Raw genomic sequence first — 19057 nt, 5'->3', positions numbered from 1 at the left:
TGAGAAGATTGAACAAAGCTACAAACCTCTTCACAGACAATACAAAAGACTCTGCCTATTCGCGATTATTTTGTGCTGCATGACTTGTGGAAATTCACATCATGGTTGCGCTGGGGAGCATTACGTCAGGACGACGGCGTTTCCACAATTTTCCGAAAGGCGATGTCGGAACGTTGCAGTGTGCACTTTGACACTGTTCGCAATAACAAATATCTCAGGACCTCAATACCTTTGATGATCTGCGATTCTTGCTCGCAGATCCCGAACAGAAGCTAGGAATGCATAGTACAATTGAGTAATATGAGCCGTCCAACCAGCATCCAAAATATGGCAACGTGAAAATCCACTCATCACAATGCTCCAGCATAAGAAGTTCATCAAGTTGACCAAAAAGGGGAAGACTGTCCAGGTACGTAGCCATGTCGCTTATCAGATCGTACTAAGTGAAAGTGACTGCTGGCTTACAAGAATCCCTCCTTGGAGTTGCATTCGGCGCTGCCATTTCGATCATCTGGCATCTCTATCATGGGGAGCTATCGTTGCAGAGGCTATATTTGAATGCATGATATATCGCCTGCATCATTGGACGTCCAGCCAAGAGTCCCAGCCGTCTGCTTCAGGTGAACAAGGAGCACTACCTGCGAGATGACATCTGGAGTGGCACGCCCTTAGACCCCGAGTCAGATGCAGCCTCCAACAAGCTCGCAGCCGATGCCAAGCAGTACCTTGTCGTGGACACCAATGTGGCCCTCAGCCAGGTGCCCCCCTACCACAGTCCCTTTCACAAGAATGGCCAGAGTCCCATCACCTGTGATTGAATACCTGTTGCTCCTTTAGAAGGAAGAATATTCACAGATGACTTGGCCAAAGCTCAGTCAAGAACCTGATAGAAGGCGTTCATCAATGAGTATGTATGACATGTTCTGAGGAGTGCTGTCGCCATGACTGCGTGCAGATGGACTTTTTGGAGCATGCAGCAATTGCGGATGTGATCATTCTGGGCACTGTGCTGGAGGAGGTGCGCCACCGCAACGCCTCTGCCTACCAGCGCCTGCGAGCCCTCATCGACTCCCCTTCCAAGCGCTTCTTCGTCTTTGTCAACGACCACCACAGGTGAGAAAGCCCAGAATTAATTACTTCACGCGTGCATCCATACTCCTAGCCTCTATGCACGCATTTCCTTCATTTACTGCCGTTGTGGCTTCAAGCAGGCACCCAGACTCCAAGGCAAATCCAGCTCTCGTCTTACATGTGGGCGCGGATCTGTGCCTGCACAACTTGGTGTCTATTGCAGTATGTTGTGGTTTGCAGGGAGACGTACATAAAGGCAGATGTCAGCGAGAGCCCGAACGACAGAAATGACAGGGCCATCAGGGTGGCGACAGCCTGGTACATGCGCAGGGCGCCCACCATGCCCATCATTATGCTCTCCAACGATGTGGACAACCGCCAGAAAGCAGCAATCGAGGGCATCAAGGCTCTCAGCGTGCATGTGCGCCCCTCATCCTCCTGAGCCCTCCCTGCCTTCGCCACCCTGTCTGACTTGCATGTCCGGCCCCTTATTCACTTTCAATGAGTGATGTATTGGCAGTATTTGTCTCCTGATGGAGACATTGGTTCCTGCTTTTGAGAAGTGTCCTAGACCACTGCCATATGCTGTGTGCTCATTGGGTGCAGTGCTCAGCCACTCAACAATGAGACTAGCAATGGATGCATGTGTCTTTGATCAGACATAGTAGATCTACAGGGACTTGCCAAGTCCCAGGTTTAGGAATATAAATGGCCATAGAAAAGGTACAATAATAGCCTGATGACATGTACATGTTCACGGCCTTGATCAGCAGTGCAGCAGTGCAGTGCAGTGTGACCGTAAGAGTCACAAGCATTCATTTGATTGAACGGTTAAAACTTACAGAGTGCTGGGTGACATGCAGGCGTACGCAAGGGGCCTGACAGATCAGCCCGAGCTGGCGGATCTGGTGGCAGGGGAAGCGAATGGCGAGGAGGGGATGGAGATAGATACTGGCGCTGGCAGGTCTGTCAAGCGCAAGCGCATCTACGAGGACCACCGGCCCATGAGCAGCATCACTGCCGGCATCAAGGCTGGCACGCTCCACCAGGTGCTACACCCTGGCCACCAGTACACAGGAGGTCTTAAACTTCTGTTTCTTTCCTTCTTCTGGGCATGCCTTCCTTGTGTGAGCTCTGAGCAGCTATGTAGTTGAGCAGTGCTGTGTGTATTCCCTCCTGGTTGGTAGAGCGTTTTCTTGCAGAAGAACATATTCTCGTGCAGGAAGGTGCTGTACTAATCTGGAAGATATGTGCACATGGGGTTGCCAATACAGTGCATCTCCCATCCCTGGCTGCATCCTTTTGATGGGCTGTGTTCTGTTGTGCAGGGGTCACTGAGGGTGAACAGGTTCAACCCTTATGAGGGCTATGTGGGCTCTGAGAGCGTGGGGCAGGACATTCTGATTGCCGGCCGCACTGCCATGAACCGCGCGCTGGAAGGGGACATTGTCGCAGTGGAGCTCCTACCAGAAGACCAATGGGTGCGCTCTAAGACACTCTGCAGAATCAAGCCCATGTCTGCAATTCTACATGTTACTGGTACCCCCAATACTGACCCAGGTGGGCCTCTTGAATCGCTGTCTTGATAGCATCCTACAGGTTATAGGTCTCCTGTAGATGCCAATGGCAAGAAGTATTGACTTATCTGGTGACGTTGTCATGTTTTGGAAGGAGCTGCAGGGGTCAGAGAGCTGAAAAGATTATGGAAGTTGGTCATGAGACATGTGGCGGCATGTGCATGCAGGTGGGTGCGAGTGCGCGGTTGCGTGGTCCAGAGGATGCGGCAGACGCTGCGATGACTGATGCTGATGAGGACGCTGACTCAGCGGAAACTGAGGATCTGGCCCGGGACCAAGATGGCGCAGGCATGGCACCTCAGGTGTGGAAATGTCGTGGTTCTTCATTTTGGTGAATTGTAGGTCAGGGTGTCCTCGATGACCACATGTCAATGATATGTTTCATTGCATGAGAAGGTGGAGGACATTCCGACCTTCAGATTGTTCAGACCACCAAACACATTGTTCTTTTAGTTCTTTAGTCCTATATCTTGGACCTTTTTTTAGTACCGTTTGCGTACAGTAGTCTCTAGGGACATGCAGCGCAAGTTTGTGAGAAGTCCCGAGGCTTGGGCGCATTATTAAACTGTGACAAAAGACCCCACCAGCAACTTGTTGCGCACGTGCAGGTGGCTCCCGGGGAGCACTACGGCGACGCGGCCAGCAGCGGGGAGAAGCGGCCGACTGGGAAGGTAGTGGGAATAATCCGGCGCAACTGGAGGACAAGGGGGTATGCCGGCAGTCTCATGCCGGATCAGCCGGGCCGGGGCGCGCGCAGAGGCGGCGCCAACATGCTGTTCTGCCCCATAGAGCGCAAGTTCCCCTTCATCCGCATACACACCCGCCAGGTAATCGCCACTTTCCTACCCTTCCTGGCTGCATGCAGTGTGTTTTGTGAAGAGAGTGCGCAAAGGTTGTATTCCTACTTCTCAACTCCGTATCTTACAGATATCAAGACCAGGCTTCCTGAGCAGTGGGACAAGGAATGGGACAAGAAAGCATCATGAATCCTGAGCTACTTCTCTCACCTCTGCCATGTCTGTTATTGAGCAGAGCTTTTTTTAATTCTTCCTGAAAAGTGTCTTGTCCCATCATGCATATCCACCATTTGAGACATGCCTCCTCTTGTGGATTTGTCCATTTCTAGCATGAGGCCTGATGCGATTATAGTTTCTTAGAGCATTCCCTTTCGTTGCCATGCATGTCCATCATGTGACACTTGCCTGCTCTTGTGGATTTGCCATGCCTTGCACGAGAACAAATACATCCAGTGATGCCTAGAGCATTCCTTCTCCTGCGATGCATGTACTTCATGTGACACCTGCCTGCTGTTGTGCCATGCCTTGCTTGACAACAGACACACCCAGTGCTGCCTGAAAAGGCTCGGCTCTTTCCATGCACGAACTTCATGTGACACCTGCCTGTTCTCTTTCCAGGCGGCCACGCTGGCAGACAAGCGCATAGTGGTGGCGATAGACGGCTGGGAGCCGGACAGCGCCTACCCGGCCGGCCACTACGTGTGCACGCTGGGGCCCATCGGGGACCGCGACACAGAGACCGAGGTGCTGCTGCTGGAGAATGACATCAACACCAGCCCCTTCACGCCCGCCGTGCATGCATGCGTGCCCCCGCTGCCCTGGAGCGTCACTCAAGGGGACATCGATGACCCCAACAGGTGAAACAGCTGTCCTTGAAGTACCGTAATTCGACAAGTTTGCTTGTTACTGGATGTGTTGAATCAATGAGCCTCTTCGTACATTACTGCCGCTCCCGTTTAGCATAGCTCCCGTTTAGCATAGCTCCCATAGCTCTTTGGAACATTGAAAGGCCCCTGCTAGGCCTCAGCAATGAAGCAGAGCAGCCCCTGGCCCTCTTTTTTGCCATGCTTTCAGACTGGCATTTTTCAATGGCTGGGTCATTCCTGTGAGCCCCTAGAGGGAGATGTTCACCCAGAGATATCAGGGGAGGTCAAGCATATAGATGTAGTTCAAGGGCGGCGCCGGTGATGCCACGCTCAAAGGGCATGTGCGCGCATGTGCAGGGAGGACCTGCGGCACCTGCCCATCTGCAGCGTGGACCCACCCGGCTGCAAGGACATTGACGATGCGCTGCACATTCGCGAATTGCCCAACGGCAACCTGGAACTGGGCGTGCACATCGCTGATGTCACCCACTTCCTCCACTCAGGCACCGCCATGGATGTTGAAGCGGCCTCCAGGTCCCACCCTTGCATCTTTCCTGCCTGGCAATGCACTTGATCACCTCAGTTCCATTGAGCACCCTCAGAGGCTTGCTTGAGAGCTAGAATGTACGCACAATAAAAGCGTTACTTGATGAGGAATCTCACGCAGTTGCCGCATGTTGTACGGGTTTGCCCCTCTTTGCAGTTCCTGCGCGAGGCTTGCAGTGCAGTGCATTTGAGCTGCATTGCCGTGCTCTCTGAAGGGCTGCAAAGAGCGGAGACCTTGCCAACATGGGACTTCTGCTGAGTGGTTCCTCAGATTCTAAATCCTGTGCGACTTTTTGTGTGCCAGGTCTACGACGACGTACCTGGTGCAGCGGCGGATAGACATGCTGCCCAAGCCGCTGACAGAAGACATCTGCAGCCTGCGAGCGGACGTCGAGCGCCTGGCCTTCTCTGTGCTGTGGGAGATGACGCCCGACGTGCGCACCGTCGGCGTGCGCTTCACCAAATCCGTCATCAAGTGAGCCCAAACAGCTCCCAGCATGTCTAATTTTGAGGTCCAAGATTTAGGCTTTCACATCTCAAAGCTTCACAGTTGAGGAAGTTACAGAAATATTTTGCCAGCATGTCTCGTTTTTTGGAGTTCAGAACGAGCGTGCGCTCGGCTTCAATACATGAATTTGTTAGGGATGGCCAGAGCACCCCATGCTGCACTTTCTCACTGGCACATTCTGGAAATATTTCCTGCTACACGCCTGGAGCAAATCGTTTGACTGGCTCTTGCGCGGTTGTTCCACGTCTGCTAATGTCAAATGTCCGTCTGCTCATGTCAAATGTCCAAGCAAGAAATCATCGCACCAAGATCAGCGGTATACCAAGGATGCAGTGTCATGGGTTTTGGGTTTGCTCGCAGGAGCCGGGCGGCGCTGACATATGCGGAGGCGCAGTCGCGCATCGACGATGAGAGGCTGCACGACGAGCTGAGCGTGAATCTGCGCAAGATGAACGCGATCGCGAGGATCTTGCGGCGGCGGCGCGCCGAGGCTGGCGCGCTGCAGCTGGCGTCCCCGGAAGTCAAATTCGAAATCGATACTGAGACGCACGACCCCCTGGACGTCGGCATGTACCAGGCGCGTCCCTGTGCCCACATCTTGCGGCAATCTTGCAATTTTTGTGCATCACCTCATAGATTACTCTTAGGGTGGAATTTTTTGCTCTCGTGTCTTGTCAGAGCGAGACATAATGTCACATTAGACAATGCTCCCATCTGTCTCTATGCTATCGTAGCACCGGATCTTGTCATATAATTTCCATCGCTATGGTGGCATCGAGGTGCCTGGCAGCAATGTTCTGCGCGAAAAAAACAATCTGTCTTGATTAGCATCTTCCGCAAAAAAAAAACCATCTGGAGACTGTCATGGGCAGCCGCGCTTCCTATTCTGCGCTCGTCTGAAAGACACAAGGGTTGATTAATCGCTGCAGGTGAGGGAGGCGAACCAGATGGTGGAGGAGATGATGCTTCTAGCCAACATCACAGTGGCGCAGCACACGCTCGCAGCCTTTGCCGCCTGCACGCTGCTCAGGCGCCATGCGGTGCCGCCGCCACGGCAGTTCGAGCCGCTGCTGCGCGCTGCAACCGCTGCCGGCTTCACCATCGACATCTCAACGTCCAAGGTCTGCCCTTGCGCATTATGCAGTCCCCTGCATCGCTCTTTGGCTCAAAGCCTGCTGAAGACCTGCTTAGAAGTCATGTTGAAGATGCAGCATTGTGACGAAGATGTGCCTCACCAGCTTGCGCCAATCGCCAGCTTGCATGGCCACAATCGTTCAGATGAGGGGTGGAGAGAGCACAATTTGAAACGTATGATAGCCTGCCTAGAACACGCGCAGCAAGGGTGGCTCAGCAGGGAACCTATCGTCAGCAACACTGGAACATGTCCGGCAAAGCATGCCTTTTCCACCAAAGGCTCTGCTTTTGCTCAAGACCACGGCGATGCACCTTCTCCGAAACCAAGCAACTGTGACCCGAATCATGAGTGCGTGTGCCAGCTCGCTGTTGAAAGGCCTCGCGTCACAGTCATCTGGGTAGGCCTTCTCGTTGAGGACCCGCGCATCCCCAAGCAGCTGGACCCGGTGGCCCACAATGAGAAGGCCTACCCAGATGACCGTGACTCGAGGCCTTGCAACAGCGAGCTGGCACACGCACTGATGATTCGGGTCACTGTTGCTCAGCATACATGCAAGCAACAAATGAGCAACATGCAGACACAGGCATGGTTGACTGCATAGCGTAAAGCCCTAATAGCTCTGAAAACTGCAAATGGGCACAGGCGCTGGCGGAGTCGTTGGACCAGGCGGTGAGGAGCGAGGATGCGTACTTCAACAAGCTCGTGCGCATCATGGCGACTCGCTGCATGACTCAGGCAGTCTACATAGGCTCCGGCGACTTCGCGCCCCCGGAGTACCACCATTATGGCCTGGCCGCGCCCCTCTACACCCACTTCACCTCCCCTATCCGCAGGTGCCGCCTCCAGCTCTGCAGCACTCAACCTGCGCTGACATGCTGAAAGTTCTTCCACAAAGAGCTTTTCCCGTAGGCTGCATTTGGTACTCGCGGTGTACGTTGCAGGCAGCCGAATGTGCAAGAGGTTCAGCTTGCATTGTAGGCTTGCAAGGTGCCCTTCTGCTGCCACATGCAGCCAGCTACATATTGGGGAATTATGCTTCCCTCCTTGTGCTTCTCGACAAAAGCACGATCTTCCTTGTCAACTGTTTTTGAGGTTGTTGCTGGAATGTGCCGGCCAGCCAGACTTAAGAGAGGCCTTGAATCCTTGCCATTCCATGTGGACGGGACGGATGTGGACGGGACGGAGGAACATACCACAGTCTATACATGCAAAAGAATTCTGTGAAGTCACTGAAGTGTCGAGGGGTGTGCATTGCACTGGATGTAAGAATTTAGGGAAATTCCTGAAGTGTTGAGACGTGTGCGTTGCACTGGATGAAGGAACTCAGCAAAATTTCTGAGATGTCCAAAGGTTGGCATTGCACTGGATATGAGAACTTGTTGGAGATAAGGGAAGTGTTGAGAGGTGTCGGTTGTACTGGGCAGGTATGCGGATGTTGTGGTGCACCGGCTGCTGGCGGCGGCGCTGAATCTAAACCGGCTGCCGGAGGACGCGCGCGACCGGGAGAAGCTGGCGGCGCTGGCGGACAACATAAACTTGCGCCACCGCAACGCTCAGATGGCCGGCCGCGCCAGCGTGGAGCTGCACACCCTCATCTTCTTCAAGGACCGCACCGTCATCGCCGATGCGCGCATCACCAAGGTGCTTGATCATCCCCAGAATGTGCCATGATTGAAGTGATCTAACTTTGCAGCTTTGTCTTTTCTTGTGCTGCACAGCCTTGTCTTGCCGTAGAATACCAAGTCTGTTTTGTTTAAAGAGTATGATATACCAATATGGGGGCAATGCCAGCGCGAGTCATGAAAGGAAGAGCTGCCTCACAGAGATAAAGCAGAATTATTTTGTGCATTGAACACTCTGCACCGCAAGGCAGCCATTCCTTAATAATCTTGCACTTGCAATACCTCCATGGCAGGCATCAATTAAGAGTATAGTGAGACCCCTTTCCCCTAAAAAAGGGAAATAATCCTTGGTTGGTTGTTGGTTTAAGGCAAATACCTGGGGGCTATGTTATTTAAATTGAGGACACTGTTAGACTGCTGATTTCTGGTCTGGTCCTGCAGGTGAAGGCGAATGGGCTGGTGGTGTTTGTCCCCAAGTACGGCATCGAGGGCCCAGTCTACCTGACCAGCAAGGCAAAGGAGCAGCAGCGGCAGAACGTTGGCGCATCCACTAGCGCGCAGGATAAGAAGGCAGATGACGAGTACACTTTGGATGAGGAGAAGCAAACGGTGGTGTCCAAGGACGGCAGCCGCCGCTTCACTGTGTTTGACAAGTCGGCGGTGCAGATAAGTGTGGTGGAGGGGACTGGCAGGCGGCGGCAGTTACTGCTACAGCTGGTTGACCGAGCTCTGCTCCCCGCCTCAGAGCAGGCCCAGGTGTAGATGCATGTGGGCGCTGGATAAGACTGGTTGAAAGGCGCTACCGGTACCATTGAAGGCCTGGTTGTCATGTGCTTGATGCTCAACACCGTGCAACGGATGCCTTGCAGTGATCTCGTTGAATGTTGGCATGCCGTGTTGCTGGACTTGGCCCAGGCGACTTCGGTGACATCTATGTATTGAGCAAGCCACCGTACTACGCTGTACTACACTCATGAGCTAGTAGCTGCCACTGCAGTGGGCGGAAATCGAGATCTACTAAGTAGGTGGGAGGTAATTTAGTAGATACTAAATCTGTCCCTCGGCGCGGCCGGAACAGGGCGCCTTGAGTAGACATGCAATTTTCTTGCAGCCGTTGTGCGTTGCAGACAACATTTTGCGTGATCTTCAGTGCCCGCCTCAGGCGCTGTGATGGTCTCTCGGTAGATTCGGGTGTTGGACGTATCGATGGTTTGCATGCATGGCGTGCGCCAGATTAGGCATTCCCTTCAGTGACGCTTGCGGTCACGAGGTCGCATCTCTGCTCTTGTAATACCAGATAAAGTTTGCTGGAGTATCAGTTGTCTTGTTAGCGCACCTTAACCTTGTGAGATATAGAATAACTGCTCTACAAGAGATTGCTGGTAACACTTGCTGTGCACGATAAAGAGTGACAAGCCTAGCATTTGAATCCCCATCTGGGGTGAGCCTGTAGTAAGATGTCCCTCATGAGCAAGATCGAAGAGCTGGTTATTCGCTCTGGAACAAGCGATGGCCCGAAGGCTGATGTTTGTGAGCCGGGTGAGACATATCAACCGAAGACCTAGAATTTGGAGCATTATTGTGCACGTCCGTGGGAATAACCATCTGCACTTGTATCACAATCTGTGCTTGTCGCATTGTCCTACACATTTTTGGTATCTCTCTTCAATCAACAAACAAATTAAAGATGAAGAATTCATCTGAGAACACCCAGTCACTGCCTAGTAACATGTGTGATGGGGCAAATTTTTCAGCAACGGGATGGTATATTGCCCCCCACAAATGCTCAAATTACTCTAATCTGTACTTCTACAGGTGCTGCGGCCACCAGAACCAAGGCGTTCAAGAGCTCTGAGGAACTTGGCGCAGCTCCCCTAATATGGAACCCTTTCCTCAACAGAGGTGGAGACACATCCTCACTATCCGCTCGGACCTTCTGTTGGAACTACAACCCTACATCAATTACGCAACCTGCACTTGAGAGGGTTCTCCTGTCGTGATGCATTGGGGAGGTTGACACTTTTTCTGGGGCTTTCAAGAATTTTTTCAATACATTTGCGTCCAATCTGACTGGCGTGGCTGGCGACAGGCACAAACTTCACACCCGAAGAGCGCAGAAGGAAGAAGTGAGTGCTTTCCACCTCCGCACATTGTCAAACTATGAGGCTTCAAGGAGCATGCGTTTGGTGAAACAAGCCATATGATTGGCCTGTAACTTTCCACTCCTCAATTCGTCTCTTGTGTCTCAGGCTTGAGGGGCTTCTGCCACCGGCTGTGGAGCCCATTGAGCTGCAGGCAGAGAGGTGCGCCACTCATTGGAATCGCAAGCCTGATGGAAGCACCAGAAGCTGCACTGAAGCTGGCACCTGCAAAGCTGCTCAATGGAATCTGTGTCTTCTGTTCTCCACAATGCTGGGCGTGTATCTTATTGATATCTTCCATGGCTTTCCACGGTGACTCTTTGTTCCTGTCATGGGCTTGGGCATATGCATGCGTGTCCCCGTGCAGAGCAAGCAGGTGTTCCTCTGGTGCGCAGGGTGATGCTGCAGCTCAACTCGGAGTGCCGCACAGGCCTGGAGAAGTACGAGCTGCTGTCACAGCTGGCGGCGACCAATGTGACGCTGCTGTACTATGTGCTCATCCGAAACGTGGCTGACCTGGCCCCAGTGGTGTACACCCCCACTGTCGGCGAAGCCTGCCAGAAATTTGACCGCATCTACAGGTTATCAAATCCCAGACCCAGCTGTCTTGTTGTCACGCATGCATTATGCATGACACACTGGCGCACCCTTGCATGCATCTGTGAATACTGAGGAGCAGCCTCAAGCTGCTGCATCACGCACATTGTGCACTTGGAGGCAGATGCATGCAGGCATGATGCAGCACCAGGCATTTGCAAGCAGGGTACAAGAATGGCTGTCATGTGCCATGAATGTCTTGGACTGGGTTTGCGCGACATTGCAAGTGCAAAACCATATGCATGCCCCCATGCTATGATCACTGCATGCGCCGGGCGTTTGGGAACAGAGACATTGTGAATCGGAATGCTCAAGCGGTGGCAGGCAAGCGTTGGGGATGTACTTTGACGGCTTCAACCAGCGCGGACGCTACCGGGAGATCTGCGACAACTGGCCCTCCCACAACGTCCAGATCATCGTCGTCACCGACGGCGGCCGCATTCTCGGCCTCGGCGACCTGGGTGAGTTCTTAGGTGTCATGTCGCATAATTTACGAAATCCAGAAACCAGTCTTCACTCGGGCTCCCAAGCTTTATTGACTTTTGCAAGATCGGTACCTCGGTGCGTTGGGGTTTGCACCCATTGCGCAATTTGCTAACTCAGAAGTCTTCACTCGGCTCCCAAGCTGCGTTGAGATCTGCAAGATTGGTACCTTTGATGCGTTGGACAAAACTCCTGTCACCCGATGTGGCGACCAGGACACGTTAATCGGCTGCGAAGCTGCATTTAAAATATCCAAGATTGTGTGGATGGGTGGTGTGTTGGGGTTGCTTCTGTTGCGCGATCTGGCAACCAGAACACTTCTGAGGCTTGAAGGGTATCCTGACACATTGCGTGAACATGCAAAATGTGCTTCACAAATCTCAGAATACCTTTGAGCCCTCAAAATGTTTTGGAACTCTGCTTCCGCATTTGCTGGCATGCAAGGTTGCTCAGATATAAATCGGATTAGTGAAGTGTTCAGCCACTCGTTTTTCGTTTGTGCAGGCACCAACGGCATGGGGATTCCCGTCGGCAAGATCCAACTGTATGTGGCGGCTGGCGGCTTCCACCCAGAGCACTCGCTGCCTGCACAGCTGGATGTGGGCACCGACAACAAGGAGCTCCTGGAGGACAACACTTATCTGGTGCGCTCCACTTCTGTACTCATCCATTCTCCCAGTGTAAACTTACCTTGAGGACCGACAAGAGACAAGTCAATTGTTGCCGGCCTTTGACGGCTGGGATTGCACCTTTGATCCCTCTGGCCTGTTGGCTGTCTCTGCGCAAAGGGGTGGGCTTGAGCCTGCAATAGATAATATAACGCAGGCAATCTCTTCTGCTAGTCTGGCATATGAAGGCCTTTTTGGACATATACTGATGCTGACTGGGATGCAGCTCTTGTTCTCGTGCGCTGGTGGCGGATCCTGGACAAAGGAGATGCTCAGCACCTGCATGCATGCATGATCCTCAACAGGCACAGGAGAACTTTAGCTGCATGATTCCCCTACCAATGCTGCCATGTGCAGCTGCAAATGACAGCTGCAGTCATTTGTATGAGAGCCCTGAGATCTCCGAAACATGAGTCATTTGTATGAGAGCCCTGAGATCTCCGAAACATGAGTAACGGGATGTGCGCGCGCTGCGAAACAGGGCAATAAGAAGCAGCGGCTGAGCGGGGAGGAGCACATGGCGGTGGTGGAGGAATTCTGCCTGGCGGCCAAGGACAAGTGGCCGGACTGCCTCATCCAATTCGAGGACTTCCAGACCGACAAGGCCTTCGCCATCCTTGAGCGCTTCCGCGAGAAGTTCCTCTGCTTCAATGGTGCACCCTCTGGCTCATGCACTGCCTTTTGTACCAGAGCCCTGCCATTGCAATCATATATTATAGACCTCCTGCCTGCTCTGATGCTGGCACTGCATTGACTTAGTCGCATGCCTGCTTCACAGGCAAACCTTCATAGTAGGCACTGTTGACTGTGAAGTTCATGGCTGACATTTGTATGGTTTGCCACATGCAGATGACATCCAGGGGACCGGTGCAGTTGTCACAGCTGGGTAAGCAAATGCTCTTACAATGCCATCTTTATTGTCTCTCTATTCTTCTGCTTGTCGACACCCTGCATCTGTAGAGAAGTCGGCTACTGGTCCTCCTATACCTTTTGGTTGTACAATGCACTTGCTGCACACTGCGCACTTGTTGAGAATATCATGATGGCATGGTGCAGGTTCATCAATGGCATGAAGGCACAGGGAACGCCCCTGAAGGATGCGCGCATTGTGTTCTACGGCGCGGGCAGCTCTGCGGTGGGCGTGGCCACCATGATAGCACAGCTGCTCGTCAAGGAGGCCGGCCTGACCTTCGAGGAAGCCAAGAAGGTGCCATATTCTTGTCTGCGTGACCCTTGCTTTGCGGGTGCACGGATGCGCCTATCATGCGCCCTTTGCCTGCTACAATCATATTAGTGCAGCCTTTCATCGCACAGCGTTGGTCACTGAAGAAGGTCGATAGTCAGTTGAGGGGTTGCGTGTGCCAGTCATGTAGATGTTCTGTTTCTGACTGCATCCATCCATGAAGTTTGCAGCTTCAAATCCGAGAAATTTGCAATTACTTGCTAGGTGTAGGCTTGGACAATATGTCTTCATTTTGAGCTCGGTGCAGCTGCCAGATACTGTCATGCCACGTCCTTGGTGAGTACCGTAGTGGTGCTAAACTATGTGCTTGCGTCTGCAGCACATCTTTATGGTGGACAGCAAGGGCCTGATCACCAAGAAGCGCGGCGACAAGCTGCCCTCGCACAAGCAGCAGATGGCGCGCGACGATGACCCCCCGCTCAAGGACCTCAAGGACATCATCGCCCATGTCAAGCCCCACGCCCTCATCGGCCTCTCAGGCGCCGGGCCCTCCTTCAAAAAGGTGTGCTTTGGCACCCTGGGGACTTGCATGGGCTGCTACCTGTCATGCCAGCATGAGACACATGTGCTTCTTTCATGGCATGCATGTGACGGGCCTTCATGGTTTGGTTTCGGTGCCCCTGTCAAATTCAGATGAACTGCTCGGCATACTTGAGCACTTCTGGCCATATTGCGTTGTGTTCTGGTCTGTATGATCAGAAGCGTGCTGGAGTATGCCGGGCACTTTCGTGCCTGTAACAACAGTACTGCACATGCGCAAGCATGTTTTATGTTGTCTCATTAATCTCATGGGGAACACCAAGGCTCAAGTGGCCAGACATGCAAAGATTCAATCATGCTGTGTTATTTTATTGCCCCAGGAGGACATTGAGGAGATGTGCAAGTATGTGGAGCACCCACTGATCTTCCCCCTGTCCAACCCCTCCTCCAAGGCGGAGATCACTGCGCCCAACGCCTACGAGTGGAGCCACGGCAGGGCCATCTTCGCCTCAGGTTTGCCCTTACTGAACTCGTCTCTCTGTTGTGTGACACGTACTGAAGCCCTGCTAACGGCCCACCTGGCACCATTGTCTGAGGTACGGCAGGGCCTAGAACGTTGCAGCTGCCAGATTTGCATGTTCTATGTGCTTGGTGCAGATGGCATTGCGCTTCAGAACGTATAATCAGCAGCCACTTGACTTTGTTTGCGTGTGTCGCTGCAGCAATAATCTCACTCGAGATGTATTTTGGCGGTTGTACGAGTGTTCTAAATTGCTGACTGCTGACAGGTTCGCCGTCAGATCCCTACTGCTACAACGGCAAGGAGTTCAAGCCGGGGCAGGGCAACAACTTCTTCATCTTCCCGGGCGTCGGCTTCGGCGCCGTCATGTGCAAGGCCAAGACTATCAAGGTGCCCCAGTCGCAATCAATGATTATTCAAGCTATGTACACATGCTCTCCCTCATACCACCCCATCTTAGCGGGCATGTTGGCCGTGGTGGATGGAGCAAACGCTGGTCTACATCCAAGAAAATGGTTGCATTGGGACAGACACACTTTTCGCACCGTCTCCTCTGGCTAAAATGCATGTTGAGGTATCGCTGGGCAGTTTAAAATTTGACCAAGAGATGCTGCGACAGGAGCAGTGCTGGTGCCTTCGTTTATAGTTGTTATTATTGTTACACGCTTTTCCCGCCAAGAGGCAAGGTGGGTCCTGCAGACAAGCTGCAGGCAGTGGCTGCCAGAATCCTGCCCCTTGTTGGACTCGCCAGATCCAAGCAAGACAAGGTGCCTTTGTTTGGGCTGATGAAAATCTCTTGGGCACAGGATGAGATGATGCTGGCAGCGGCTCGCGCGGTGGCGGACTTTGTGACGCCGGAGCAGATCGAGCAGGGGCAGATCTACCCAGAGGCCAAGGACCTGCGCGCCTGCGCCGCCACGGTGCGCACTCAATCCATGGCTGAAGAATGTCCCTGCTGGGCATTGTGCCCTGTTCTGTCTTTTGTGTGACATGGACTCTGCATACTGTGTCCGCTTCGATTTACTGTGCAGCAAGACACGTGTGGGACTCCGCGTCACACAAAAGTCAATACCAAATGCGCCGCGTTAATTTCAGCGAGTTATTTCCTGTGCAATGGGTTCCAGGAATTTCTGCTTGCATGAGCAATGCAGACCTTTGCGTTTGTCCTAATCCTAAATCACAAGGCCCTATATTCAGTGGTGCCTGCTGAGAGGTCAAGGCGCCAATCTGATGCTTGACAATACTGCACCATTGCACCAGCAACTTGACCTGGCAGCATGCACCTCTCACCGGCCCGTGTACCCCTTACCCTCCTGAGAATACAGTAGATAATATCAAGAACACTGTGTGGGCCATTGCAGGTGGCGACTGCAGTGGCAGAGGAGGCGTTCCGGCTGGGCGTGGCGCGCATCAAGAAGCCGGCCGACCTGCGCGGATTCATGGAGTACCGCATGTGGGACCCCGAGAAGCCCCACCTCAACGCGTCGACCCCCCTCACCACCCCCATGACCACCCCCAAGGGCACCCCCCGCGCCTCCATGGATGTGGACGTGCAATTCCCCAAGCACAAGCCCATCGCCTGAGCCACGCAGGCTCGGCAGCCTGCGCGGCAGAGACCAAAACGGTTCCCAGAGTGCCTGTGACGCAATAATGAAAGGCTCTCTGCTGTCGGAACCAACACTACGCGTTGTGACGGTGTAGCTTAGTTCCCCAAGATATGATGTGTGGTGTGCTGTGCGCTGTCTCATGCGCTGTGACGGTTTTGAAAAGTTTGAGCAGGCATGCTAAGGTTGTGCGAGCTGCCACAGATTGCTGGCACTGGCAAGCTGGGTTCACAGGCACCGCCGGCTGGATTGGGATTTGTGGACAATGTGATGTGCCGTGTCCTGTCAAGAGGATGAACATATGACAGCTTTGTTGCTGATGATTTGCGTTGAACATGGCCTATTGATGATCGTCTCCGTACAGGAGAAACCTCCTGCCATTGCATGGAGTGACACGGCTTCCTGTAGCGTTGACGTGATGTGAGGCACATCACTTAGTTGCAACCCATTATCTATCATATGATATGCGGACTAGTTCTGCAGCCAGTAAATTATGAATGTGCAAAGACCCTGTCACCGGGAGATCCTGCCAGGAGATCCTACAGATTTTGTTGGAGTATAGCTATGAACGAGTGGCAATCGTGTGGGACCTGCACAAGTTACTACCATGTAACTGGCTGCATGCTCGCCAATGTATTGTTTATGAATTCCCAGCCTGCCCTGAGGCATTGCTGCCTACAAGTTCCTGGGTGTGGGTGGGACCTAATGATATTGATTGGCTGTAGAGAGATTGTAACGCATCAACACCTCACAACATGCTTTCAGGGCTCAGTGCACAGTTGAACTCTTCAACCAATTTTAGCTTAAAGCTGGTACATCCAGTTAAAGATTCACATTCGTTGAATGAAAGCTGAAATTTCAAAGCTCTCACAGGAATTGGCTTGCTAAACACAACACTCAGTCTTGCACTTTTGCTGTGCTCAGCTGCGCCCGCTGCCTTTTTCCTGGTCTCTTTCCCTTCCGCTTCTTGCCAGCTTCAGCGTTGTAACGTTTCCTTTTCCTCTCCTACAATTTGCAAAAGGCAATGTTATCATCACTGCCTGTCAAATGCACTTCTCTGATGATCCAGAGGTGTCTGATACCATCTGCCCCTCATCTCCCAGAAGAGACTTTTAGCAGAAAAAAGGTATAGAAACGGACCTTGGATGCAGTCTGCCCTTCCTTCAGAGCGCTTGCCTGCTGTGCTATCCTGACTGCTCTCTCCGCATGCGTCTCTGCATCTACAACATTATCGTACAGCAGTGTTAAGCTAATGAAGCACATACCAGTGCGATAGCTCACAGCATGCAGACCTGCATGAAATCGTGCAAAAGCTGAGTTTTGAGAGTCAATCTTGATAATCTCTGATGTTTACCTGAGCTGTCCTCATCCGGGTTCTCAGCAAAGCAGATGGGATCCAAGTACATGCTGAAAAGCTTGAGCTGCTTCTGATGCCTCTTGGAAGTGATGTGAAGCTTGAGAGATGCCCCATTGAGGAGCAGGGTCCCTTTGCACACCATGCAGGTCAAGGCTCGCCCTTTCACTTGCTCAGCCTTGGGAGCTTCCAACCAATTCCTGCAGTGTTGTTATCAGATCTTAACACCAGTCTGCCCTGTCTTTGATGTGCAAAGCACATGGCAGGAGCTTGCAGCATACAGAAGATGGCCATGCATCCTGAAAGATCGTAAGGTCTGGCACTGTTCTAAGTCGCACTTACTTCTTCTGCTCTGCCAGCTTCTCTTTTGCTTCTGCATCCTCGGGAGAGCTCGTCTCTGCATTGCTGTCAAAGTCGTCTTCAGATAGGTCCTGCAGCCGATGTGCGGGCGGACCTTCATCGTCTGCAGCAAGCATACAAAAAGTCCATCAACGTATTTGGAGCAGAGAATCAGATGCGTGTATCCCCTTTTGTGAGTGCAAAGGTAGCAGATCGAACAATAGACAAGGCTAGGTGACCAGTACCTGCTTGCTCTACTTCTACATTCTCCCCGTCGCTCTGCGAGGCCTCTTCTTGACTATTCTCTGACTCGTCTTCGCTTTGATCCGATCCAGCATCTGCGATACAGCATCAAATTATTGGAGCTTGGAGAAAAGGCTCAGGCGGCTTTGTACACTGAGATCAAACCTTGCATTCTCGCATCATATACAAGAGCACCCACAAATAATATACATGCTGTTGATCGTTGAAGCTCTCACCTGTTTCGTCATCAGAACTGCTGCTTCCGGAGCTATGCTGGCCTTGCAAGTGGAGCCAATCCTGCCTTTTGTACATGATGCGTTTGAGTCTTGGCTATTGAAAAGCACCAAAGTAATCCAAACTTAGCCGACAATCGAAAGCAGCCTCTTTCTGCATACTTTGCCGGGGAAGAAATTGGGATTGTCGTAAGTTTGCAACGGTTCCGTAATTCCACCTCCACACCGGAAAGTGTTCCGTTTTTGGATCGGGTCGGTTTTCTTGGAAACTTGCTCAGAGGCACATCCCAAAATCCCTGCACTCACAAGCCTTGAAGTAATCATAGAGGGTCAAAGGTCTCATCGATGGCCTTGGCGAGGTGCTCCTCGCTGCTGAGGTGTCGAAGTCTCGCCTGCACGGGACATTGCCTGAAAGTCGCACAAAGGCCATATGCACCCTCACAAGCCAGCGAGGGACATGATCCTAGGATCAGTGTGCACACGAATCCGTTCAGATTGCACAGGCTGGAGAAGGGCCCTAGCCAGGAAGTCGAGACTTCCAGGAGCGAGCTCCTGAACATGTTCAGGACTTATGGTGACCATGCGAAGGCATGACACTACATTCTCAAATAGATCTTGCTCTGCAAACAGATGCAGTGAATGTGGTTCGGGTTGCGAGATCGCTAGACATAGAAAGGTGTTCAGATTGATGACTCAGCGAAGTATCTTGCAGGATGGAGCTCGCTGCAGACTTGATGTACAAGCAGAAGCTGATCCGAGGCTTCCTGCATCTTGCTGATGGCCAAGAAGCCATTCCTGCAGGTTCATCAACCCACAGCTGTGTGCAATTTCTCTCGCACTTCAAATGCATCTCAGCGGTGCTCTTTAACCTCGTTCAAGCTCCAATTGGCAAGAAGAGAAATGTCCAATGTGGTAACTGTGATTTGGGATCTACAGGAATGGAGGCAGCTATTACCTGGCAGGATTCCATCATCCAGAGCTACAGAGACCACACAACCTTCATTGGCAGAGGTGGCACGGTGCAGTGCTT

General features: G+C 52.4%; 2 protein-coding genes across 2 annotated transcripts; one reads left to right on the top strand and one right to left on the bottom strand.

Moving 5' to 3' along the window:
- Positions 1-355: 355 nt before the first annotated feature.
- Positions 356-16608, top strand: COCSUDRAFT_47537 (RNB-domain-containing protein; the record flags this gene model as incomplete). Its single annotated transcript, XM_005647679.1, has 31 exons — positions 356-409; positions 621-758; positions 956-1113; positions 1312-1492; positions 1935-2120; positions 2400-2552; positions 2816-2950; positions 3257-3475; positions 4064-4302; positions 4669-4845; positions 5162-5332; positions 5726-5927; positions 6295-6486; positions 7143-7333; positions 7925-8141; positions 8564-8878; positions 9250-9346; positions 9938-10024; positions 10212-10248; positions 10372-10425; positions 10659-10844; positions 11185-11321; positions 11848-11987; positions 12493-12664; positions 12861-12897; positions 13068-13218; positions 13574-13756; positions 14115-14247; positions 14523-14644; positions 15061-15174; positions 15616-16608. The coding sequence occupies 31 exons, from the start codon at positions 356-358 to the stop codon at positions 15835-15837; spliced, it is 4800 nt and encodes a 1599-aa protein (XP_005647736.1). The 3' UTR covers positions 15838-16608.
- COCSUDRAFT_53540 (hypothetical protein) lies at positions 16591-18147 on the bottom strand. Its single transcript, XM_005647678.1, has 6 exons — positions 18031-18147; positions 17797-17889; positions 17555-17675; positions 17213-17412; positions 16999-17078; positions 16591-16863 (listed from the first exon to the last, which is right to left on the bottom strand). The coding sequence occupies exons 1-6, from the start codon at positions 18104-18106 to the stop codon at positions 16756-16758; spliced, it is 678 nt and encodes a 225-aa protein (XP_005647735.1). The 5' UTR covers positions 18107-18147; the 3' UTR covers positions 16591-16755.
- Between the last annotated feature and the right edge of the window lie 910 nt (positions 18148-19057).

The sequence above is a fragment of the Coccomyxa subellipsoidea genome (assembly GCF_000258705.1).
Source record: "Coccomyxa subellipsoidea C-169, whole genome shotgun sequence".
Lineage (NCBI taxonomy): Eukaryota > Viridiplantae > Chlorophyta > Trebouxiophyceae > Coccomyxaceae > Coccomyxa > Coccomyxa subellipsoidea.
This window is presented reverse-complemented; position numbering and strand designations above follow the sequence as displayed.

What these genes read in the sequence shown, in the direction of transcription:
- COCSUDRAFT_53540 (XM_005647678.1), bottom strand. Translation starts at nt 18,106, where the DNA reads ATGTACAAAAGGCAGGATTGGCTCCACTTGCAAGGCCAGCATAGCTCC. An exon ending in CCCGGATGAGGACAGCTCAG is followed by an intron (nt 17,079 to 17,212) that starts GTAAACATCAGA and finishes ATAATGTTGTAG; the next exon opens with ATGCAGAGACGCATGCGGAG. An exon ending in AAGGGCAGACTGCATCCAAG is followed by an intron (nt 16,864 to 16,998) that starts GTCCGTTTCTAT and finishes TGCAAATTGTAG; the next exon opens with GAGAGGAAAAGGAAACGTTA.